At 35.2% G+C, this 27,434-nt stretch overlaps 1 protein-coding gene across 7 annotated transcripts in view; it reads right to left on the bottom strand.

Moving 5' to 3' along the window:
- LOC126978607 (caskin-2) overlaps positions 1–27,434 on the bottom strand; it is a 348,934-nt gene that overhangs the window by 19,170 nt on the left and 302,330 nt on the right. For all 7 annotated transcript variants that reach the window (XR_007732646.1, XM_050827572.1, XM_050827567.1 and 4 more), the window contains one exon: positions 288–485. Coding sequence is in view for 6 of the 7 variants with exons in the window: in XM_050827567.1 (XP_050683524.1) it covers positions 288–485 (198 nt within the window). In the remaining variant the exon portion in view is untranslated. The remainder of the gene's footprint in view (positions 1–287; positions 486–27,434) is intronic.

The following is a 27,434-nucleotide window of genomic DNA, read 5'->3' as shown; positions in this document are numbered from 1 at the left end:
AAACCATAAATATTTTTTTTCGCATTTTCACATACTGGAATAGATGGAGAACCATGCATTCAGGTTACTAAGTAAGGTAAGTAATCGCCGAACAGCTCAGGAAGAATTACAGGTGTGTACCCGGCTTTGCGCTAAGTAGTACTTCATGGTACCAACCTTGAATAACCGCACAAAGAAGTTTGCAGGTTCGATAAGAAAATACTCCTGAGGACCGTATTGCAGATGATTGGATTTGGTTAATTTGAATTTTAGCAAAGAAAGAAACACGAACATCAAGCTGTACCAACCTCGAGTGTGTGAGGGCGTATCCGGTGGCTGAGGATATGCCTGTTCCTCACAGGATGCGTAGCCTTGCGATCCGAAGCTGGATCCTGAATGTCTGTGTTGCGGCGTTCCGAAAGCGTCGCTCGGTATGGCCGGAGGCGGCACACGCTTTGCGGTCGTAGCTTTCCCGGCGCCGCCGCCACCCCGCGACATTCCGCCCACTAGAAGGTAAGGGACATCATAAATATTTGATATCACGGCGCACTGATATAAGATAGAGATTGGAAATTGCATTCGCAGTATTTCATAGCAAAACCTCCTTAAATCTTATATGCATGCTATACAAAAATCGATAACAAATATCGATTTTTACGTTTACCTATGCATCTCCATCATTGTATTATCATAATCTATTATTATATAATTTAATACTCTGTACGCAGGCTTAAACATCTAGATTAAGCCATCTTTATTGACAAGAGAGAATATGTCACGCAGATCTTAGCCCAATGTAATAATGTCCGCGGGTTAAGAATGGGACACGACGCCATCTTGATGATGTAATACTGATGTCAAAAATGTAGATACGAATATTTGATTAAATGGAGAGGTGGTAAAACCAGTGGATTCTGCTGTATTTCTTGGCATTACTCTTGATTCCAAATTGCAGTGGGGCCCCCATATTGAAGGATTGGCGAATAGGCTTAGTTCTGCAGCATATGCGGTTAAGAAAATTAGACGGTTAACTGACATAGATACGGCGAGATTAGTATACTTTAGTTATTTTCATAGTATTATGTCCTATGGTATATTGTTATGGGGCAGTGCGGCCGATATTAACACTTTCTTTGTGCTGCAGAAGAGGGCTATTCGCGCGATTTATAACCTAGGTCCTAAAGAATCATTAAGAGAAAAATTTAAAGAAATAAACATTTTGGCGGTTGCTTCTCAATACATTTTTGATAATGTTCTGTATGTTCATAAGCACATTGAGGAATTTTCTAGAAACTGTGACATTCATAATGTTAACACGAGGAACAAACATAAACTTGTTATGCCTACTACTCGGTTGGGTCGAGTTACTAAGTCTTTTCTTGGGCGATGTATATGCTTCTACAATATGATCCCAGAAAATTTATAAAACAAATGTGTTACGAAATTTAAAAGAATTGTTAAAAAACGTTTGTGTGGGAAAGGTTATTATAGCATATACGATTTTCTTAATGACACCACGGACTGGGAATAAAGCGAACACCCTCAGGCTCTTTAATTATAAATGTTTATTGTACGATATCACATTGTAATCCATATTTTAAATTAAAAAAAAAAGCCCGCTGAGTTTCTTGCGCCCATTCTTCTCAGGTGTGAGGCAGTCTCTTTTGAATGGGTGGTAGTTTTTGACGTTCAATAAGTGATTTTAAATCCTATTTTGAATAAAAATATTTGAATTTGAATTTGATGTCATAAATAATCATAAATCAGCTATCAAAAGGCGCGAAAGAAGTATTATGCGGCATCATCTACCTATAGCAACAAAAGTATGATTTCAGTAGCTCGTAACACATTACAAAACGACGTAACATATTGAAATTAAGTCCGGTGATTTTTTCTCCGGTAAAGAAATGCATTGGTACAGGTTCATGGTATCGTATACACAAAGCTAATAAGGCCGCGTTATCAAAAGTACGTTATCGGACGTCGACCGCGACAGCATTAGCAAAACGAGTTACCCTCGACAACATTGATTTTGGATCGAGCTGTACTCCGTCCGCACGGGACATTAATGATGAGGATTACAAATTTTGGAAACGCTTTTCTCATATATCAATAACAGCCTTAATAATACATAATAGCTTTAAGGGTAATGTATACACATTATAATAAAGTCCACGCCACTGTTCAGGTATTAACTACAAATAAATTTTAATGTTTTATAAAATATGCCTCTGTCGTAAATCCTACTACTCGACAGCTGATTTTCTGAGTGATTGGACAGCCTGAGACTAGATTATTATAGCAATAACAATGACAGTACAATATTGTATATTTTAATCAAAAGTGCGCTAAAAAAGAATGCTGGGTAAGTTTCATACGCCGCTTATTTATCAAAGAGCGCCATTCAAATTCAAATATTTTTATTCAAAATACGATTTAAAATCACTTATTGAACTTCAAAAACTACCAGCCATTTGTTTCCGAAGCGGTGGTAGCGTTAGAAATGACATCAAAATTAAAGGAATCAATTTTGAGAAAATAAACGCCTTTTAATTATAACAGTCTTTTTTTGCTTTTACTGCTCATATAACATTGGTCGACGGGTTATTTTTTTTTCGCAAAAGTTGCGTATTCTATATGCTTTTATTGCACAGTGAACCCACGTCTCCTCTAATTGTAGATTTACTTCTTTAGGCACAACTTGGCTTGGAAGTAACTCAGTTTATTTTTCAGACGGACATAACGCTCTACAGTTTCTCTGTTGACACAGTTTCTGCTATTTAAAAACAGAAACTTAATATAGTATATAAATATATATACATACTACCTTTAATAACAAACATATAAATTGGACATGATCTAACTTGACCTAAAAAGTTTATTTTTATTTACAATTTGTCCACTAACACTATACAAGTCCAAGTAACACTATACGTTTAGTTAATAATAAAAATAAGATAAAAACTAAAGAAAATCATAATGACATAAATTGCGAGAAAAAATAAAAAGTTTTATATAATCCCCATTAATAATCTTACTACATAAAGTTCGCCAACTTTTGGACTAAAATTCAAAATAAAAAATACTATGTTGAGATTTTGATAAAGCCAATTTATTTATATTAACCTCATTTCTACCACACCCTAATGATCCGCAAAAATGTAGCTTATCCCCAAACAAAAGGGCGAGAGATTTGGCAGTAACCAAAAAACACCATCAATCATGATTGCCCAAAGATCGGCCGGTCGGATACCATCGGACAACTAATTGCTCCCGCAAAATTGATGCCGCTAATAACAGCTGAAACTCTTCATTAAACTTATCTCGATCGAACGTAAAAGAATAGTTTTTTTTTAAGGAAAACGGTGTAAAATCAGTATAAATTCACCAGTGGGAGGCTCCTTTAGATGACGGCTAGTTATGGATACCACAACGGCGCCTATTTCTGCCGCGAAGCATTAAAGTGTAAGCATTACTGTGTTTCGGTCTGAAGGGCGCCGTAGCTAGTGAAATTATTGGGCAAATGAGAAATAACATCTTACGCCTCAAGGTGATAAGCACAATTGAAGTGCCGCTCAGAATTTTTGTGTTTTTCAAGAATTCTGAGCGGCACTGAATTGTAATGGGCAGGGCGTATCAATTACCATCAGCGTCCTGCTCGTCTCGTCCCTTATTTACATTAAAAAAGAAATCTCTGGAAAAAACTGGGGAGTAAAGAATCAAAAATAAAAAAAAATACAAGTGGAGTTATGCCGCCAATAGCTGTTGAAACTTCGTTAAATTTATCTCAACGAACTTAAGAGGAAAGAGTCTATAAGGAAAACAGTGGATGGGAAATAATGAACCATCAAATAATAAAGAATATAATGTAATATTATGTGATAAAGTGTCTGTATATAATAATAAATAAATATAATTTAGACCTTAGATTAAGGATTGGTCTCAGCTTCTCTCCAACTAGATACCGTACTACCTAAGAACATAGCTTTTATTACGGCAACTTTATATTGTAGAGTGTATTGGCTATTTGTAAAATTTTGTTACTTACTGATATGTGATCCCAGTGCCTTTTTTAGTTTCATATTTCTTGTAGTATTATTTTTACAAAGTTTTACTACGCAACCCGGCATTTTAGTTTAAAGGAATTAAAATTGTTAATTATTAGCAAAGTTTAACGGAACATGTGGCACGTCAGTCACGCATTGTTCGAGACTGGCTCGAGTACGCCCACTTGGGCGTAGAATTAGTAGCCGCAGTTTGCGACTACGCATTCAGTATCTATTTGGAGCGAAGCAGAGACCAATCTTTAATCAAGATTCAGACATTAGAAACATCTAGTAATTCATTCTCGAAAAAAATTCATCAAAGAAGACTCATCCTAAAATAAAGTTTATATCATTGCTGTAATTACTAATTGTAGCAAGGTAGGATGTCAGGAATAATATTAAGGTAATATAGAAGTTTCCAGCAATACGCTCTCCAAAATATCTTGTTTCAAAATAAATTAAAAATAGTAATGGATTCTTGTTGTCTGTGCGTTTCTTTTCCCTGTCGTGTACAATGACTGTATTCATCAGTTGTTCGATGACGTAATCAAACTTTCTGAGCAAATAGCCTCATTAACGCCACATTCTCGTTTCAGTGTTTGATGGATTTCTTCTGTCAGTTTCGCCTGCTTTACGAGGGTGAAAGGAGCTATAAAATGTTGTTAACGGGATCATCCCGGTAATGTTACGAACTTATCTTACTGCTCTTCAACTTTCCCGGATTATGATCTGAATTTTTTAGTTAAGCAAGATGTTTTTGTGCGGAATAATGTTCGCATGTAGTTTTTTTAATGCGCAGCATGGAAATTGCACTACCTCGTATTCATTGCACCTTCAGAAAAATGTTTGAGGAAGGAAAATTGAGACTTTCCTTTGTTATAATTTGAGGTGCTTTTTTATCTTCTGTATATCGTTGAACTTCTCCTATATTTTGTGTGTGATCAGCAAAATTGAATCCTTAAATGGCGACTATGTTTTTAAATTGAATTCCCGGTAGGTTATGTTTCGATTCAGTTTAAGGATTGTTTTTCTTTTTCCTAGATCTTTAGTATAAGTGGCTTATTTGCACCATCACCTTTTTCTGCAATGAAGCAATGTACAAACATTTCCCTAAATTATTTGCTTTGAAGTGCGCCGTAGCTATTGCAATTACTGGGCTAATGATAACTTAAAATCTTACGTATAAGTATTAAGAATAAGTGACGAGCGCAAAAATTATGATGCTGCTTAGAAATTTGGCTTTAATCAAGAATCCTGGGCAGGGCGTATCATTTACCATCAGATAAACGTCTTGCTCGTCTTCACTTTGCTCTTGAAAATATAAAAATCAATTACCACCATACGATCTAAATAAACCCATTAAGTTTTTTGGCTTTTTTATACAGGAAAATATCAGCTGTTGGGAATATAATAACAATGAACACTTTTCTTAGCACATAAAATCATAATCACATAATATTATAGGCTTTGAAAACGATCCTTCAACAACTATTTTTGCAATGGAACTAAAAACTTTGACAAGTTGACAGTTATCAACGTCAAAATTGACATTGACAACAAGTAACTTGATTCAATATAAACAGTGGCCGACCGCAAAAAGTATAACAAAATACGAACTAATATATTCTAACCACATTCCCGAGATCGCGACACGAGACATTATTAAAACACAATTATACGGCGCCGGTTATTGCAACGTTATTTTTAGCAGACTTAATTTGCAAACTCGATTTACTATCATCAAGATGCATCATTTGTCTTTACTGTCAGATGTACGGCATGGCATCAGCTAATGCTTCATGAAGAAAAACTTACAACATTATACGTAGGTTTCTCATTAAAATTATTTATTATTTTATACTACGCCTTTGTTTGATACAGTAGCTCTATTCTCGTAACGAAACGACAATAGGATGTCAAAACGTCAAATTTCGAATTCTTGTGACATAAATTGACGGTTCAATTCTGGTTGTAATGAAGTTGATGAATGAACAATATCGAACGTCAATTGTTTGGAGATGCCTATTCTGCATGCAAAACTCTGTGTACGCGTCTAGTAGGTATAGTATTATTCAGTCTTGACCGCGCTTTCAATGCAACGCCACGCAATTTATTAAGAAGTAATCCAAGTAGGTAATTGACCCATTAAATTAATAAAAATATGTAAGTAACTTGACGTTTTTAAACATTTTGTTAAATAATTACATTTGAATTTTTTTTATGGAAAAGGAGGACAAACGAGCGTACGGGTCCCGGTGTTAAGTGATCACCGCCGCCCACATTCTCTTGCAACACCACAGGAATCACAGAAAAGCTCATTCCACAGCTTAGTAGTGCGTTATATTGTTATATTATTATTATATATTATATTGCTAAAACAAAATTTATCGCCGAGGAGATGTGCGAAACAGGCGGACGTCTCACACTTTAAAACTAACAAAAATATTTATAGCTAACATTTAATAAACAAATGTTTTTATTTACAATATTATAAATTAAGTCATTAAGAAAACATAGAAAATGTAAACTGGCAGCTGCAGGATTAGGTAAAGCCGTGCAGTACCGAAATTGATTGATCGGTTCAGATTGGACAATGAATCACGGGGATTTGTGGTTGTATACTTAATGTACTGGGATTTGTTTGTGCTTGGCTTATAATATTGTTTCTTACTTATTTTCTTTCCAATTTGAAGAAACCGCATATTTTACCAGTGGGAGGCTTCTTTGAATAGGATGCCGGCTAGATTATGAATACCACAACGGCGTCTTTTCTGCCGTGAAGCAGTAATGTGTAAGCATTATTGTGTTTCAGTCTGAAGGGCGCCGTAGCTAGTGAAATTACTGGGCAAATAAGACTGAACATCTTATGTTTCAAGGTGACGAGCGCAAATGTAGTGCCGCTCAGAATTTTTGGGGTTTTCAAGAATCCTGAACGTATCAATTACCATCAACTGAACGTCATGTATCCCGTGTGTGGTCCCAAAAATAACAATAATCGCAACTAGAACTAGATTAATTAATTAGATTGTATAAAAATTATAATTTTTATACTTTTTAGAGCATTTTATATGTATTGATTATGAATAGTGTTTTTGAAGTCGGTTGTATTTTTGTTAATTTTTATTTATATAAATGTATGTTTACGCACAACTGGAAAATTCAACGCTTTGAGTCGAGTTACAAGCGTGAAAATGGCACTGCCATTCGTTGAAGCAGTAAAATGGGAAATCGTTTGACATTTTCTACGAACCTGTTTACGCCGTTGCTTCCGCGAAGGAAATTCAACCGTGCACTTGTTACCATATACGTATGACATTCACAGAGAGAAAGACTACGACCAACACATATAAATATATATATATATATATATATATATATAGGTAGATATCTACACCATTAGCAGCGTTCCTGGAATACTTTTTTTTATGAAAATAAGCGACGACTTGACCGTCTGTCAAGACGTTCAGGTGATGGTAATTGATACGCTCTGTCCATTACAATGCAGTGCCGCTCAGGATTCTTGAAAAACCCAAAAACTGAGCGGCACTACGATTGCGCTCGTAATTTTGAGACATATGATGTTTAGTCTCATATGCCCAGTAATTTCACTAGCTACGGCGCCTTTCAGACCGAAATATAGTAATATTTACACAATACTGCTTCACGGCAGAAGTAGGCGCCGTTGTGATACCTAAAATGATTCCGAAAATATTTTATGTGCTTCACGTGTAGCCAGCTAATGGTATGGAATGGAAAATTTAATTTTATCAAAATTGAAAAACAAAAACTAATATTTTAATAAATAATGTATTAAATACAAGCAATGACAATATTATTAAACCGCATAATTTAGTTAAATAACGAGTAATTAAATATAATTAGATTATTTTTATACATTAACAGATAAATTATTTACTTTTATTTAAAACTTATATATAAATTAAAATTATGTATTGAAATTGATTTAATTCTCGTTCATTGGTTGTGGTTCAGCAGACATAGGTCATTACAAGAGGCTTGGTAGCTGAAGTATGATACAAATGGTCTAATTGTCCATGGTGTGCGCGCGCATCGTAGAAATTTACTCCATAATAGAACATCGTAGAATTTCCCTAACGCGCAAAAAGAAGTAAAATTACTTCAAAAATGATGTAGATAGCTTAACAGAAGCAGAAATCATTTGGACAGACCACTTGTTGCAGCTAACAGTTTATATATCCCATTATGCAAGGCTTTGAAACAATGAGTTTGCAACGCCAGAATATTATGGGAATATAACGTTGTGATCAATAATTAATTAATATACTGAAAATAAAACTTATTAGAAATACACTAGGATCGAACGCCAATCATTAGTTTGCAATTGTACATAACGCGCGATACCTCTGAGCCAATGTAATAGTTTAGCTAAAGACTGAAATTTAAAATATGCTACAGCGATACGGTTTGATAAAAGCGCCATCTGTTTCTGTTTTATACAAACAGGTTGGTTTAGCAGTGACATCATTATACTATAGTCACTCTTGCGAGTTTGTTTGCCGTATAGCTTTTAAACTTCTTATTAATAATTATTATTACTTTATTATTCATGAGTTATTTTATCTATGGAACAGGAAAAAATTGTTCGACAGCTAAATAGGTTGCGGAATGTTGCGCATTTTGCTCAAACTGTTTTTACGACTTTTAAATTTTATTGTAGTCAAAAAGGGTTTCTCGATGTTGCCTATAAAAATATGATAACTTTTCATTGCAAGTCTAGATCAAAATCGGAGCCGTTTTCGAAATGTCAATATTTACAAATATTAATATATTGACACACTCTTACACAAATTATCTTGCCCCAAACTTTGCCTAGTTTGTAGCCTGTACTATGGGTGCAAGACAACGATATGTAATTACTTAAACATACATAAATACAAATTCAAACATTCATATTCATCATATAAATGTTTGCACCTACCGGGATTCGAACGCGGGACCTCTAGCTCAGTAGGCAGGTTCACTAAACACTGGTATACAGGGGTCGTCATAATATTTTAATATTTCTTGTTTAATAGTTTAGGATACATAATAAAATGATTAAAATAGACAATATAATAAAAAAATAATATTAATTAAAACAAACAGTTGCCTGCCGCCGAATTCCACCTTGGCACGACACGCCCCAAGTTAGGATATCATCCCCACCATCTGGATGTGGGGCGGTCCTCCACAGTGCGGTTTTCAAGGAGCTTTCTTCCACGTACTACAAATCTGTGGAATGAGCTTCCTTGTACGGTATTTCCGGGACGATACGACATGGGTACCTTCAAAAAAAGCGCGTACACCTTCCTTAAAGGCCGGCAACGCTCTTGTGATTCCTCTGGTGTTGCAAGAGAATTTGGGCGGCGGTGATCACTTAACACCAGGTGGCCCGTACGCTCGTTTGTCCTCCTATTCTATAAAAAAAAACAGTACTACTAAACAAACTCTACCTTTAGTCACGCTTTCCAAATTAAAACATAGATATATCATTATGCATTTCATAACCGAATATAAAAGTTCGCTCTCCCAAAAATATCTCCGGTACGTAACAGAGATATTGCGATACAGCGATACAGATCTTTACACGGTCATTAGTAGCTTCTCAAAGTTGTATTTTATCTGTAAGCGACATCTTAAAACACCTTTAAATGTGTAATTTGGGATATCTACACTTTTAGAGAGTGTGAGAGCTTTTTGTGAAGAATGTTTAAGATTTATCTGAAGAATAAGGCACTCTAAGTCTTTGAAAAATAACACTATGTAATTAAATAGTCTCGATATTATAAAATAGGTACTAAGTTTTTAAAATTAAATAGTTTTCGAAACCATTATCCATACCGTAATACTCTACATATATATACTACTAATACTCTATACATATATCTATATATATATATATATATATATATATATATATATATATATATATATAAGAGATTTCCACGTATATCACTCATCACGATATCTCTGGAACCATAAGCCGTAGAGACTTGAAATATGGTAGGAATATTCCTTTCGCCGAGTAGAGGTTAGCTACGAGATTTTACGAAATTCCACTCGCTAGAGTTTTTTTTTATTATGAACAGAACAATGTATGTCGGGTCAGCTAATATATACTACTTGTGGTGGCTGGATGATCTTGTTTCCAGGAGGTCTGCCTATATATTTTTTTTATTTCCTTTATTTAATTATCATAAAATTAAATCTTGTGTTTATAATTATTATTAATTTACTTTTTTTTTTCTTACTCGTGTAAGCTTTCTAGTTTTTGACATTTCACATTAGAGTATTTTTGTTGCGTCACTTTGCATATATTGTGTAATTGAAATGATTTGTAAATTGCATTAAAGGTGAGAATTTGTAACACCAAATCTGTTTTGAAAAGAGAAAACTTAGAGTTTCTTGCTCATTCTTCTCTTATCTTTTTCCGAATAAGCTGTATGAAAAAAATGGCATATTGCAAGTGTAATATGATTTACCTACGAAATAAAAATATTTTTGATTTGATATGATATACATCGTGTTATGATCCTAAATCTGACGCTCTCGTATAACGGTAAAATCTGTAGTATAAAATGTCATTCTCATCCTTGCCATTAGGAAACTTAGGTAAGTATTTACGAGTTTTTTGACCATGATGGTAGCTAATTCTGCCTTCAAGAAATACTTAACAAATCATAGACTACAATATATTTATGTATAGAAAAAAAAGCCTTCTTTAAGGGACTACGCGCACTTTTTCAGCTCCATTCGCGTTTCGCTGAACGATTTTGGTCACATTTATACAGCTCCGCTTCTATCAGCCGCATATGGCGTCGTAACAATGAGAATAATAACTTTAAATCACGTCTGCAAACTTTAACCTTTGCGTGCATAATGATTACGTCAAATCAATTCAGGAACAATACAGGTCGCAACTTGTCGACAAGGAGTCGCGAACCATCCCTGTAAAGAGCTGTTCCGCCGCATTCGACGGCGAACAGCGCTGTACGCCTTCGCATAATAAAAACACATTTATCGCCATTTTATGCTAGTTTGCCGCGAAAGCAGAATGGACGCGGAAAGCTGAATCGATGCGTACACGTCTCCATACAAAATTTTTGTTTTCTATATACAAAAGCTGAAAAGAGCTGAATAAATGCGCGTGGTCCCAACGGAGATTTCAGATTTGATCTCACAAGGAAGCCTAGCCCTCTACAATGCCCTTATACCGACCATGAGCTTTCTCATCATCAAGTCATCACTGGCAACACATACTAGTTGAAAAGTCACAAACATAAACATTTAGAAATGTCCCCGTTAATTACAAGTTAACATTATGCATTCGTTTCAACAGGCTCATTATGTTATATGACTGAAGATGAAAGAATTTTTAATTAGACGCTACTGTTTCCACGATGTTGCCTCGCTCAGATGTACGAGTGCCGTTCTAATTAGAAACAGAAATTTATCTTGAATTAAAATTATTTGGCTTGAATTCTTCTGCTTAAGCATCAAACGTTTATCTTCGTCGATGCCTTTCAAGTTGAGTAGTAAATGACGTAATCTAGCCTCATTTTACACTTTGCTGCCGTAAAGTTCTTCAAGTAAATGTTTGGATATTGTTATATCTTATACGTTAAATTCTATCTTAGCTATATTTAAAAGTTTTCATCTGTGGTTTTCTACTAAATTTACATTTATATTTCAAAATTTTCAGATTACGCCTCCAGCGATTCAAAGGTATAATACTAGGCTAGTATAATGATAAAACTAGGGCTAGTTGTGAGGGTAAGTTGACGGAACTTTTCGCAATATCACAACTGTGTCACGTCGGTTGTCACGCTCAATTGAGAAATAGACGAGTGACCGCTGCTGTTTTGACGTGACGCTACTTCGACATTGTTGCTCGGTGTCCAATGACGTTCTATACCGACTATACGTAACAAACAAACATACATACATACAGGTGAAGATAATAAAAAGCGTGTAATATGGACATATCATTCGTAGACTGATAGCGGAGTGTGCTTACAGACAATGCATACACTAAGATGCGTATAGCTGCGTTAAATGTTAATTATTGGATATGGAGGTATGTATTTAGGGTTATTGTATTATTATATTAGCATAAAGATGCAATGGAAGACTTAAGCCACATGCTCGATGGACTCAATACAGCTTCCCAAGGAGGAAGTAGGTCTCAAAATAAACATAGACAAGACGAAGATCATGTCAAATGTCCATGTCGCACCTACTCCCATAACAATTGGGAACTGTACTTTTGACGAGATGAACTGAATTGACGACGAGTAAGTTTACCTCGGACAAACAATCAAGGCAGGTCCAATTTCGCGAAAGAGGTCACTCGTCAAATCCAACTCGGATTGGCAGGTTGGATGACGGCAGCGCAGGACCGATGGTCGTGGAAATCTTTGGGGGGGGTCTTTATCCAGCAGTGGACGTCTTCCGGCTGATGATGATGATAAAGATACGATAGCAAAACCTTGTATTTAAAGTACAATGAGCAAGGCTGGCATTATATTTCCAACTGCAAAGTGAAATTGTTCTATAAAACACAATATAAATTGTGTGTATTGCAGTGTAACATGAGCATAAATATTCTTCAAACTCGCGTTCAACGCAAACAGAAATCCGCGATAACCGTCGGTTTATATCCCAACAATATTCTGAAAGTACGGGAAAAGTATCAAAACTTTTATCATTTACATAGCGCTTTGTTCCAAAAACACACAAAATAAGAGATACGCTAAAAGTAAACGGTAAGATACACTTTGATAAAAGTTGCGAAACAAAAAGTTCGCGATTCTTAGCATTCTCCTTAGATTCAACAAACATGAGGGAAATCGGAATTGTTAAACGTAAAAAGAGCAATGTACGCATATTATTGTACGTATTCCCGAGATTATAGTTTTTAGTCGTTTTAATGGTTCCGTATTTCATAAGGAAAAGCGGAATACTTATAGGATCAATCAATTTGTTGTTCCTCTGTCCGACCGTCTGTCTGTCTGTCAAGACCCTAGAAATTAATACGATATACTTAGTACACAAACTTCTTAGTTACCGGAACAACGGTTTATTCCACAAAAAACGTGTATTTTGACACTGTCAAGGGAATCATAATTTAAAGCGTATTTGTCGTTCACTTAGAACTATGAAATTTGGCAAGTAATACCGTCTTATATTACAAGTATAGGGATATGTCTCAAGCTATACATTTATAATTAAATCATAAAAAAACAGGGTCTTTATGCAAAGAAGAGCGGTCCAAATTTAGAGTTAAATTTTTAAGTTAACCGTATATGTGGGGTATCGTATAAAAGGACTTCTTTGGCACAACCTTTTTAAGTTATTTTTACTATATTGTATAGTTGACGATATCTAACGAAGAATAATAAAAAAATACCTTTGCCTTTTTATAAGTCTAATAACTAAGCAGTTACATGCTGTAAAGGGCCAACAATGTATTTAAGTACTGAGAGTACTGTTCTCACCTTTGGGCGGGTGCTCCCCAGTACCAGCTTCTTCCATTTGACCGCATACAACGAAGAGCGGCTCGAATCATCGACGATCAAGTCATCTCCGATCGGCTTGATTCTCTAGCATTGCGTAGAGATGTGGGTTCTCTCTGCATCTTCTACCGCATTTATCATGGGGAATGTTCAGAGGAGCTGTTCGGGTTGATTCCAGCGGCCGAATTCCACCATCGGACATTACGTGCAAAGTACCATCCGCAAAACGTAGACGTCTGGCATTCCACAACCGCGCGTTTTGTTCGAAATTTCTTGACTCGCACAGCCACTTTGTGGAATCAACTTCCGGCAGCGGTCTTCCCGAACAGATACGACTTAGGGACCTTCAAGAAAAAAGCATACTTCCACCTTAAAGGCCGGCAACGCATTTCTTGACACACCTGTTGTTGCGGATGTCCATGGGCGGTTGCTTCACCTCTCCCCATCCCGTGAGTCTATTGCTCGTTTGCCCACTCAAATATAAAAAAAAAATACGGATGAATGCTGTATTCCTAAAAGAGCTTCATTAATAAGCCATTATTTCTCGTAAAAAGTAAAGAATAAAAAATGGTTATTGTGGGTTACCCTTAAGAGATAGACATATACCATCGTCGACGTTTTTTAGGTGTACAGTACTATATATAGTACATTATTTTGATCTATCTCGTAGGGTTCAGGTAGCGTTTGCAACGTAAGCGTATTAACTGTGACATCAGTCTCAAAAAATTATCAGTTATTCTCTACTTTCTTATGCATGTATTATACAATATATAAACATTCATCTTGAATCATTCTATCTATTAAAAAACCGCATCAAAATACGTTCCGTAGTTTTAAAGATCTAAGCATACATAGGGACAGACAGCGTGAAGCGACTCTGTTTTATAATATGAGGTGATTAATCTTTAATGAGCAGTTGGCTTATGACAAATAGCATCAGAGAACTGTGTTCCAATCGAAAAAGTCCCGAGAGACTTTCACGGGTTAAACAAATGGCTGTGCAAAAACTATGAACGTTTTGTGATTTGTGGTTTAAAGTTGAAGTCGATTTGTATACAGAAGCGAGTAGCTTTGTGGACTGTTGTCGAAAGTGTCAGAAAGTGTGTCGATTGTTTTTGTGAGTGATTCTCCGTACCAACGTCTCTAGGTTTTTTCTTAAATAAAAACGCTTTGTGCAACAACCATTATCTATTAAGCCAACGCCTTTTCAATTTTCTCTTACGATTTCTGTATTTTTTATCAATGCGCTTACAATGTTTTTCTGTTAACTTAAGATTAACTATTGTTTCTGAGATTGGGCTTAAAGTAGATATTGCTTGCATATGTACCTATTTCGTCGCAAGACAAGACAAACACACCATCACACAATTTCGACACCCTGACGTTAGCTGGTCAACTAGACCATTTTCATTGTCGTGTATCATACTTCAGCTTCCAAGCCTCTTGTAACTCATGTGTCTAATGAACTACAACCAATGCACGAGAAATAAATAAATTTCAATATATAAATGCAATCTAATACTCGTATATAAAATTCTCATGTCGCAGTGTTTGTAGTTAAACTCCTTCGAAGAATCTAGGTAAGGTAGGTCTGAGAATCGGACAACATCTATTTTTCATCCCCCTAAATGTTAAGGGTGGTCCACACGATTTTTTTTAAAATTCTTTTGACATTTTTTTTTAAATTTGATTTGTTTTGATTATGAGTCAGCATTAAAAATACATACAACTTCACATTTTCACCCATCTACGATCAACAGTTACTTTTGTATCGCGATTTTAATATCGGCAATTTGCTAGGTCAGCTAGTGGGTATAATAATATTTTCATTGGTTGTATTTAATACCTTCTTTACTACAATATTGTTTTTCTACAAACGTAAAATAGGACAAGGAATATTTTTTTTTAAGAATAATTTCTTGAGTGCATACATAAGTACAAACACCAGCTTACCTAGCAACATCTTATAGTGACCATATTTATATGGAAAAGGAGGGCAAAGGAGCGTACGGGTCACCTGGTGCTAAGTGATCACCGCCGCCCACATTCTCTTGCAACACCAGAGGAATGACAGGAACATTGCCGGCCTTTAAGAAAGGTATACGCGCTTTTTTTGAAGGTACCTATGTCGTATCGTCCCGGAAACACCACACATGGAAGTTTACTTCACAGCTTTGTAGTACGTGGAAGAAAGCTCCTTGAATACCGCACTGTGGAGGACCGACACACATACAAATGGTGGGGATGATAACTTATATATAATACGCTTTACTTGTGAGACACATTGTGTTTTTAATAAAAAAATAAAAAAAGTTGACTGTTTTTTAATGCGTGGGCCGAATTAATCTATTTATTTAAAACATAAAAGATTTTTAATATTATATGGTTACTATACAATATTGTTAGGTTAGGTAATTACGTTATTACTTATATTGTTATAACTTATTATTGGACCCTTAAGTAGGAACTAAATAAATTGACAGACTTGGTATTAAATGAATTTCATAACTTTTTACGGTAGAAGAACTGAGTTGCGGGACTTGTTTTTTTTACAAGTTATGTTTTTCATGGCATTGATATTTTCGATAACATGCTAACAGTATTTTTACAATTAATAAATAATAGTTTAATAAACTAAAAAAAACACGCTTATTGTAGAAAACCGAACTAAAACATATATGAAATGTATATAAATTAACAAAAATCGTATTTTGCAAATTGAAAAATGGAACAATTTTATCAAATTAATGTATTGCCGTCGATCCTTGATAAATCATCGAAGTCTGGCCGTTTAAAGTGGGTCAAAATCGCGCTCAAATGAGTCGGTTACAAACAAATATATATACAGGTGAAGCCAAAATAAATCGTGTAAAAATACAAGTACATAGCTGTTTTAAGTTTTTCACTCTTTAGTTACAAACGATAATAATATAATGAAATAATAGCCCGAGCTACAGGAATTAAGTACAACCTCTTTTGTTATCCCCTAATTTCATCCAAATTAATGAAATGGGCGTTAAATTGCTAATTGCACGAGCAATGAATGAGGTCATCGCTCCTCGGGGGCGCGGGCCAAATTAATAACATTTTCGGGAACTTAATAGTTTTGTTGCATGAAAATATTTCATGCTCGCGAAACCGATATACGACCCGCTTTTCTCGAAACTTGCTAAAATATAAGATCGTTTATACGCTTAGATCTATCTAACAGACAGTCTACTGTGACAGCTATGAAAGCGTCGAAAAAAGTAGAGGTTAACAGTTATCCTCTATTTTTAGAAAGTGACATATAAGTCGCGAGTGCAGTACTGTGCACTAAAGTAATAAATCAGGCCTGTTTTCATCGATTGTCTAGGAAAAAGAGGCTCTATCAAGACACATAAATTTTCCATGGTGCAAGTAATAAGAAAAATAACTAATACTTTACACCGTGACCTAATGAATATTAATTAATTTTGAACTAAGATGATATTTATTGAAGAAGGCGTTACTTTGCGGAAATCCATAATTATCCAAATGTTTTGAGTTTTCTTTAGTATTAATTCTACTAATAATTGTACTAAGATTTTTTAGACCTGATGTCGTTTCACAATACTCGGAGTCAACATCTCCTGAGGATGCCTCGTGTTGATTCAAAAGACTAGCTTATTTATTGAAATAGCCGTTATTTTGCGTAAATCCATAATAATTCTCGTTCTGTATTCGGCGAGTCAATATCTCCTGAGGATGCCTCGTGTAAGCAAACACGTGTCGAGTTGGTTATATAATAAAATGTATGATAAAAATGATTTATATAATGTTATTTAATACTTAGCCTTTATTGTTTGTGTTGCCGAGTAACTGTGAAAAGTTGAGATCTGAGAGTCCATTGTTGAATTACTTACCTGAAAAGATAAAAGTACAGTACATTAGTTAATGTAATCTCGTAAGGCAGAAGTAAGTTTATTTTTTTTATATAAGAGGGGTCAAACGGGCAAGAGGCTCACGGGATAAGGACAGGTGAGGCAACCGCCCATGGACATCCGTAACAACAGGTGTCAAGAAATGCGTTGCCGGTCTTTAAGGTATGCTTTTTTCCTGAAGGTCTCTAAGTGGCTGTGCGAGGCAAGAAATTTCTTGCCAAACGCGCGGTTGAGGAATGCCAGACGTCAAGATATTTATTGAAATCTAGCGCAAATCCGTAGTGAGAGACAGGACATGACTGTAAACACACTACACTCAACCTGATGAATGACCTCCGAGTGGTGTGAAACTACTCAGTACAAACACGGATGAACCGTGAATACAGTCCATTTAAATAAATTAAGGTAATAATGTCCCATGAAAGATTTAATAATTTAATTATTAGCAGAAGTGTTGTGTAAAAAAATACGTTTGAATTCGACTGATTAAGAAGATTTCTCTGTGCGCACCGAAACTGCTGAACGAATTTTCATGTTGATAAATTAAAATCATATCTCGGCAAAGAAAATATTATGTACTCGTTTTAAGATATTTTTTGTCATTTATTTTTGAAGTTTGTGTTATAATTAAGTATCTTATATAATTATTATAAGCTAATTAATAAAAGTCATACAATGCATTTATTTTGTCAAAATTGATTCCTTTAGAATTCTTTTTGATGTTATTTCTAAAATACTAGATACTACTACCGCTTCGGAAACAAATGGCGCTCTGAGAGAGAAGAAGCGGCGCAAGAAACGAAACGGCGAAATTAAGATGTGAAATGGCATACACATACATCTTTTTTACGGAAAAGTAGGACAAACGAACGTACGGGTCACCTGGTGTTAAGTGATCACCGCCGCCCACATACTCTTGCAACACCAGAGGAGTCACAGGAGCGTTGCCGCCCTATATGGAAGGTGTAAGCGCTTTTGTTTGTGAAGGTACCCATGTAGTATCATCCCGAAAACAGCTGGATCCAATGCAGAGTTCCTCGCAGACGTAGTCGCGGGAATAAGTTAGTATGGAATATGCATATGCAGTCATCGAGGCTAACCAAATAATCGTGACTTATATCTCGGTCAAGAGTCGCTATTAAATTGTATTGTCGGACTAAACTCTGGCACAGAATCTCCGCGCATGCGCGATCAAGCCTTCTATATACGAGTCTTTATTATACAATGAATGCAGAACTTATACACTAGTTATATGTATGTTGCCACACATTATCACGTCTTGTGGACATAATGATTTCCAAATTCAATTTGATAGAATTCATCAATTCTTTGAAGCAGTAATGTATAAGCATTACTGTGTTTCGGTCTGAAACTGGGCAAATGAGACTTAATATCTTATGTCTCAAGGTGATGAGCGCAGTTGTAGTGTCGCTCAGAAGTTTTGGGTTTTTTAAGAATCCTGAGCGGCACCACTGCATTGCATTACAATGTTTGGCAGGGCGTATCAATTACCATCAGCTGAACGTCCTATTCGTCTCGTCCCTTATTTTCATAAAAAATAGCAATATATGCGGTAAAGAATCAATAATCAAGAAAAATACAAGTGAAGTAATGCCGCCAATAGCTGTTGAAACTTCGTTAAATTTATCTCAACGAACTTAAGAGGAAAGAGTCTATAAGAAAAACAGTGGATGGAAAATAATGAACCATCAAATAATAAAGAATATAATTTAGACCTTAGATTAAGGATTGGTCTCAGCTTCTCTCCAACTAGATACCGTACTACATAAGAACATAGCTTTTTTATTACGGCAACTTTATATTGTAGAGTGTATTGGCTATTTGTAAAGATGCTTGTGTGCGTGGCACTGCATTGTAATGGGCAGGACGTATCAATTACCATCAACTAAACGTCTTGCTCGTCTCACTCCTTATTATTATAAAAAAAAACAATTACAATATTCATGCTTGAAACCTTTTATGAGGAAAAGTGACTTCTCGTCACCTTTCAAAGACAAGCAAGCGATCACCCTTCGCCGAGTGATACGCCCTGGCTGTCACAATGCAGTGCCGTAAACTTGCTAACACAATATTATAACTGGTGAGACATAAGATCTTAAGTCTCATTAGGTGAGTAATTTACATTGAAACCGCAACAAAAAAGACAATAATTAGAAAACAAAATAGTTTGTGTCAGTACGATGATATGTGACCAATTTTGATTTGTCACTGGGTACCTAGTTAGTGGATTAATACTCAAAATATATGTCAAACTGCTGTGCTTACTGTTTACGACTTTAAATTAATATAGGTTACAGAACCAATACATTCGCTTTCCTTTTCTATCTTGCTAAATCGCTGTTAGAGATGTTCTTCTTTCTAGCATTGTCTATAGGTTAATAATTTGTAATCTATGGTTTGTAAAGTATTTCTTTAAGGCAGATCAGGTAAACATCATGTGCAAATAATATAATATTGACACACATTTTCACAAATTATCTTACCCCAAACTAGGTATAGCCTTACCAATGGGTACAAGACAACGATATATTTAATACAATTTTACAATAAATATAAACATCCATAACTCGGAAACAAACATCTATATTCATCATATAAATGTCTGCACCTACCGGGATTAGAACCCGGAACATCTAGCCCTGGCTAGATGTTCCAAGTAGTAGGTAGGCTCACTTAAATTTGTCAAATAACATGTGAATACCTCAGTTAATGGCAAGGATGATTATGACATTTAAATTAGCACACAAAACTCGCTTGCTCAATACTTAAATAGTTTCCCAATGACGAACCGTTACCTAAGCCCTCTCTTAAAAAAAAAATCTGCAGCTGTCAAAATATTGGTTAAGAATTTTGGCGCCAAACGGTAAAATCAATGATGTAAGAGAAAGTGCGTCTGACTAATGACCGCAGGCGTCATAGAAACGGTGTCAACGGTGATAAAATAAAAAGATGACGCACGTCACTTTAACGACACATCAAAATGAATTTGTCTGGCTTTACTCTAATATTTATTCAGATAATCTGACACGTAGCTAAGAAACATTGATTTATACTTATTTTGTTTTCACCATACCCGAAAACGTTTACGGAAAGCTATTTAAACTTATTTAAAAAGGAAAGTTATGTAGGTATTACAGGATTTATAAAATGTGTGTATACACACAAGAAGTTATACTTCTTTGGCCTAACGAAGCAAAAATCATTAAAATAATCCTCGTGCTATTCTACGTTTTTACAAAGAACAATTTTGTAACAATCTTGCAAAGATGGCATTGAAAACTAATTATTAAATAATGAATACGGCTGTATGGGCTTAAACCCTTTGCTTGTGTTAATAACGGACGAAGAAACTAAAAAAAAATAACGAATGACGCAAACATCAGAAAATTTTAGAAAAAAACTTCAACCTGTTACTTTTGTGATACACTGAGGCGCGCGCATTTTAAAATTTCACTCTCGTAAAAAGGTGACGATTTTTGTGAACATATATTAAATTTTCATAAATGTACTGACAATAAACAGTCATAATATTTATTTCTTTAAATTTTTCTTTGAGAGACTGTCTATAACCAAGCTGATATATAGCACGAACAGCTCTCTTTTGCATAGCAAACACTATATCAATGTCAGCAGCATGACCCCATAGTAATATACCGTACGTCATGATGCTGTGAAAATAACTAAAGTACACTAATCTAGCGGTCGCAACATTCGTGTACTCTCTAATCTTTCTAACAGCATATGCCGCAGAGCTGAGTCTATCTGCTAGATGGGTAATATGTGGACCCCACTGAAGCTTTTTATCTAACGTGATACCCAGGAAGACCGTAGTGTCCACAAGTTCCAATCTCTGGTCATTTATAAGTACGTTGGTTTGTACCTCCGCTGTGTTTGGTGTAATGAACCGTTAACACTTTGTTTTTTTACTGTTTAAGTGCAGATTATTCGTCTCAAACCAACGCACTATCTTTAAGAGTGCATTGCTTACCTCGTCATCAATATCCGCACCTCGCTTCACTTTAAAAATAAGTGAAGTATCATCAGCAAACAATACAATCTCATGGCTATCATCTACCACAAACGGTAGATTGTTAATATATATAAGAAACAAGAAAGGACCGAGAATAGAACCCTGTGGAACACCTATTCGCACAGGTTTACCCGAAGACCGTTTGCCATTTACATCGACTATCTGAAATCTTTCGCTTAAATATGATTTTAACAGATTTAGGGCTCTATTTTTCACTCCATAATGCTTTAGTTTTAGGAGTAAAGTTTCATGGTGGACGCAGTCAAATGCTTTTGACAAATCACAAAAAATGCCCAATGCATCCTGTGACTCTTCCCAGGCGTCAAAGATGTGCTCAATGAGTCTAGTACCCGCATTAATTGTTGATAAACCCCTAGTGAAACCAAACTGATTTTTGTTCATTAATTTACAAAAATGCATTTGTAGCTGTTGAAGCAAAAGTTTTTCAAAAATTTTACTAAAAACAGGCAGCACTGAAATAGGTCTGAAATTAGCAGGGTCAAAAGAACTGCCCGATTTAAACAAAGGTATAACTTTGCTGTATTTCATGAGGTCAGGGAACACACCCATGCATTCATTAAATATTATTGCTAATTCAGGTGCTATAATGTCAAGTTTGTATTTAACAATATTAGTCATATGGCCCCATAGGTCTTTTGTATTTTTTAGGTTAATTAATTTGAAGATTTTTATTATATCGCTACCTGTAACATACTTAAATTTCAAGTCAGTAGAAGATACTGGTACGTGTAATTTAAGCATATCATATGCTGCTTTTGGCGAAGAGTTAAGGTATTTGGTCGTGACAATCGGGATTTCGGAGAAGTATTTATCAAATTCATTTGCAATTTCTATTTCCGAATTTATAACGCGATTATTAATATTTAAACAGATAGAGGTGTTACGGCAATTCGATCTACCAGTTTCATTGTTAATTACACTCCAAGTCGCTTTTACTTTATTATTACTGTTTTTAATTTTATCTGCAATGAAACGTGTTTTCGCTTCATGAGAAACTATTTTAAAAAGCTTGGAGTATTTTTTTACATATATTTTAAATTCTTCACTATTATTGTAATGTTTCTCATAATAAAGGTCATATAAGCGTTTACGACTTTTGTGGATACCCATTGTTGCCCAATCATTAAAACTATGTTTGTTGTTTACTGTCACCGTTACTGGAGTAAAAATCCTGTCAAATTCCTCACAGAAGGAATTGAAGACTAAGTTATAGTGAAAATTAGCAGTTTCACCACAGTGTAAAAATGGTATCGTATTTACCAGATTATTTCTAAACCTCTCAAGACGGCTACCCGTAACTGGTATAATCGTCACCTTTTTTGGTCTGACATTGTCCAATCTTGTATTTACTTTTATAAGTTGCCCACTATGGTCGGACTGAAGATTATTAATTATGAGTTTACTAGTAATAGTAACATCTGTAAAAATATTATCTAAACAGGTTGCTGTTGTAGAAGTGATTCTTGTAGGTTCCCAAAATACATTGAACAAATTAAAACTTTGAAATAAATTTTTAAGGCTAGTACAATTGGCCGAAGGTTCAAGCAAGTTTATATTAAAATCTCCACACACTATAATTGACTTGCTAGTTTTGCTAAATTTTGATAGTACCTCCTCCATTCTATGTTGGAATTGTTCATATGATGCAGTGGGGGGGCGGTATACACTTACAACAATAAATTGCTCTAGTTCTATACAAGCTATCTCAATTAGTTGTTCTATAGAGAGATTAACAATATCTCTTCTATTTTTACATTTTAATCTATTATTAATAATAATTAGGGAACCTCCATGTATTGCCCTACTTCTACAAAACGAACTGACTACTTTATGTTCTCTAAAACTAAACTGGAGCTGATGACTCTTACGCCAATGTTCTGTAATACATAATATATCTATATTACAGCAGCTCAAAAACAGTTCAATTTCTAATTCCTTACTTGAGATACCTTGTATATTCTGGTGAACAATATTTATGAGCTTTATATTATGATTATCTATAGCAGTAACATTTATATTTGGTGAATGTTGCCTATTTTGTATGATATTGCAAGAGTTGTCCTCCCTTGTCAAATAACTTAATTTAAATTAATTGAAGACGTCGCTATGAACACGTCGTAAAAAATAGAGGCGAACAGTTAACCTAAAAGTAGGAGGACTTTTGTTTTTAATATGTAGAGTCATACAGAGAGTCTGTACAGCAGTGTTTTAGTGATACGGTTCGTTTAACCTTTGAGTACAGAACCGTAAAAATGATTTCCAATACAAGTACTAGTTTAAATGGCAGGTTATACTCGCAAGGATACACGAGCTCAAACAAGCGATAAGCCGCGTAATTGGAACAAACAGCGAGATAAACGACTGATATATTGTATTAGTTGGTCTGGATTCGAGATAGTTTCACTAGTTTTATCTAATAGCTGTTATTAAAGTAACTGATTGTACTTCATTATAATTAATCTCCATTTTATCGGCTAAAGATTATTCACATAAGGCCGAGTTCACATGGAATATGGAAAAAAAAGAGTATGAGGAGAGAACCGAATGAGAGAGAGAAGGACCTTAACAGTTGTGAACAAGACCTAAATGGAAAAGATTGGCTCACTGACGTACCAATGTATAATACAAAATCAATGCTACACAAACATAATTATGTAGCATTGATTTGATGTGTAACTATAAAGGACATACACAAATACGCTAAACTGCTTAAATTATTAAATATAAGTTATTACAAATAAGACTAATTTAACACATTTACACAAAAAATTATCAAAATGTACCCACACCGATAAATCGTGAGAAATAATAAATAACATTTACAAATGGAGTGAAAACTACTTACAGACAATGGACATTTAAAGCAAAGTGAGTGGGGAACTTCAGCAAATATAAAATTGTACAAAGAAAGTTGCATTAAAGGACAATAATTGAAATACAAATGATATCCATTTACTTCATCTAGGCCACATTGACAAAGAGAATGGTAATAGGAGACAGTATTACGATAACACGTCAAAACGCCATTTAGGTGGCACCAGTTATCGACAGCCAAGTGCCGAACGTTACTAGATTTAATTTCCGGTACAGCCTATACCGGCAGCCAGCCTCATCACACAAGTAACGATTGGATATCGATTTAGTTACACACAACTACAAGTGTGGAGGCCAAGAATGGTTGAGGAAAGCATTTAATTTGTTATTTTAAAGTGATATCCCCGAACCCGCGACCTCTCGGATTCCGTCTGAGCGCTCTTGCCAACTGAGCCAGTCGTTCGAATACGCATGGTTCACAAATTTTGATATATCTTGTTCAACTTCAAATTGTTTAGATTTGAAAGAGCGATTTCTCAAATCAACTTTACTATTATGCAATTATTGGGGTGAGCAGATTATCGACTGTAAAGTAGATCCTGTAGATGGAGCCACAACCTGAGACTTGAACAAGACTCCAAGATAGTTACAAAGATAAAATTTAAGTTTTTGGATGAAGATGGATTAAAGTAGATTTACTCCAAAAATTTATAGAGCGAATCTGAAACCAAGTCACCAACAATGCCGACAGTCTAAGAAAAAACTGAAACTATCTAAGGAAAAAGCGATTGTATGAAACGTATAAAATAAACGTATGATAGATTGACAGATGGCGGCTATAATCTTGTAAAAAACGTAGACAACCGAAATCCACTACGTTTAAAGCAACTGTTCCCTTTTAAACTTAGGCGGATTATACTTCAACGCTATAATATTGTAATTACTATTTCAAACTTATGTCAAATCACTGCACGTTTCATATTAAACTAAATTTCATTCCCGCAGTCACGCCTCTTATTACGTAGTATTTACATCCTCTTTGTTGTAAGTTAGCCAGATCAAAAGTACAAGAAACAAAGGTGCTTGATTGAAATGGTCTATGCGAGTGCATATTCGTAATTAATTCGTGCATTTTTGCCTGTTTGATATTCGCCATTTTGGCGCTGTTGGCCATGCAGCGTGAGTCTGCGGTACTAAAACTAGTGATGACAACCTCAGCTAAAAAAACATGGATAGGAAAATTATTTACATAAAAAAATGTGATAAAGTACACATTGTAGTTTACGTTGATTCTTGAAGTAGAAATAACACGGAAAACGACCGAAATTAATTCTAAATGCAATAATACGTCAGAATGCTATAATACGTTTCTCTCGCAGTCATTTTTATTATACGTCAAAATTAGTTCTCTGGACGCTCGCTAGTGGCGCTTCAAATAAGCACAAAAAATTTGCTGTCCAAGATATGGAACAGGCTGTCCAGTGGTATTTACACAGGTCAGTGTCTGTGAGGAGTATATATCATGATATTATGTTTGTTTTCAATCTTCCATCGACGCAACATTATAGTCATAAATAATAGCGTAGTGCGCGACACGATAAAGCAACATTCCATTGGAACCTACAAACCCAGTGTAATGCGATAGGACGCGCCACCACTGTTCGTGTTGCACTCTGTATTATCTCTCACGCGATTTCAAAACATCCGCATTGTCCTACAACATTAGCTGGCTAATGGATTAGAAAAATAAATCGTATACTTTTAACTTCATTGTTTTTTGTTCTGTACGAAAACTGTAATAGGTAATAGTGTGTGTATAGTAACTTCGAAAAAGCACGTACAGTTTTCTTAAAGGCTAGCAACGCGCCTGTGATTCCTCTGGTGTTGGAAGGGAATGTGGGCGGCGGTGATCACTTAACACCAGGTGACCCGTACGCTCGTATGTCCTCCTTTTCCATAAAAAATATCTATAGACCTTCGCTCCATCTATGTTTTTTTCTTGTTTAAGGTGATCTTAAGTCACAAATTGCGCACCCAATCAATCATATTGGCTTAGATAATTTATATGTCTAGATAGAGCCTCTTGCTGCTAGACAACCGATGAAAACAGGCCAGATTTATTACTTTAGTGTGCGTGCATAGCTCAAAATATAGGTTAACTGTCAACTTTTTTTCGACATTTTCAAATATCTATCTGGTTCTAGAGTATAATCTAAGCATATTTGTTACATAAACAATGCTGTATTAAGTTTTGTAATATTACCTTTCCGTACGGTTTCTTTTGGTAAGTAATGCCAGATTTCACTTCTAATTTAGCGGCATTAATAACCTGATAAAAATATGTATCGGCATAATCAGCAAACAGAAATCTTAATAAAATTCAAATAACATTAGAACATAGAGACTACAAAGCTATTTTCATCACTATAAAACTGTATTAACTTACGATACAAAATGTACATTGCGTCACAGATAAATAAATACTAATAGAATACGTGGGTGTTCCCTCGAAGGCAATCTCTTGAACACTAATCTTATCTTTCACTTAAGAATGTACCGTACTGAAATAAATTGATCATGCGGTTTGAGGTAAGGACAATGAAGCCAGTTTAACGGTAAGATGGCGAATACTCTGTTTGTCAGGTAAAATAAATAAACTTCGATACGGTTTTCACTTGAGTACTATAAAACATGAGATATTTTTATAACAATAAGGGACGAGGCGAGCAGGACTTTCAGCTGATGGTGACGCCAACGCCATGACAATGCAGTACCGCTCAGGATTCTTGAAAACCCCAAAGATTCCAAGCAGCACTACAATTGCACTCGTCACCTTGAGACATAAGATTTTAAGTCTCATTTGCCCAGTAAATTCACTAGCCACGGTGCCCTTCAGACCGAAACACAATAATGCGTACTATGTGTTTATACATAATATAAATAATTTATTTTGTAATGTAAGAATTTTAACTTCAGTAAAAATTGTATGAAAGTGCATTTGCACTATTCAGTTGCATTGAAACCTTCGGCTTCGCGCCATACCTACGATTACAACGTGTTATTTGTACTATTGTTTTTCCAATTT

The sequence above is a fragment of the Leptidea sinapis genome, chromosome Z (assembly GCF_905404315.1).
Source record: "Leptidea sinapis chromosome Z, ilLepSina1.1, whole genome shotgun sequence".
NCBI lineage: Eukaryota > Metazoa > Arthropoda > Insecta > Lepidoptera > Pieridae > Leptidea > Leptidea sinapis.
This window is presented reverse-complemented; position numbering and strand designations above follow the sequence as displayed.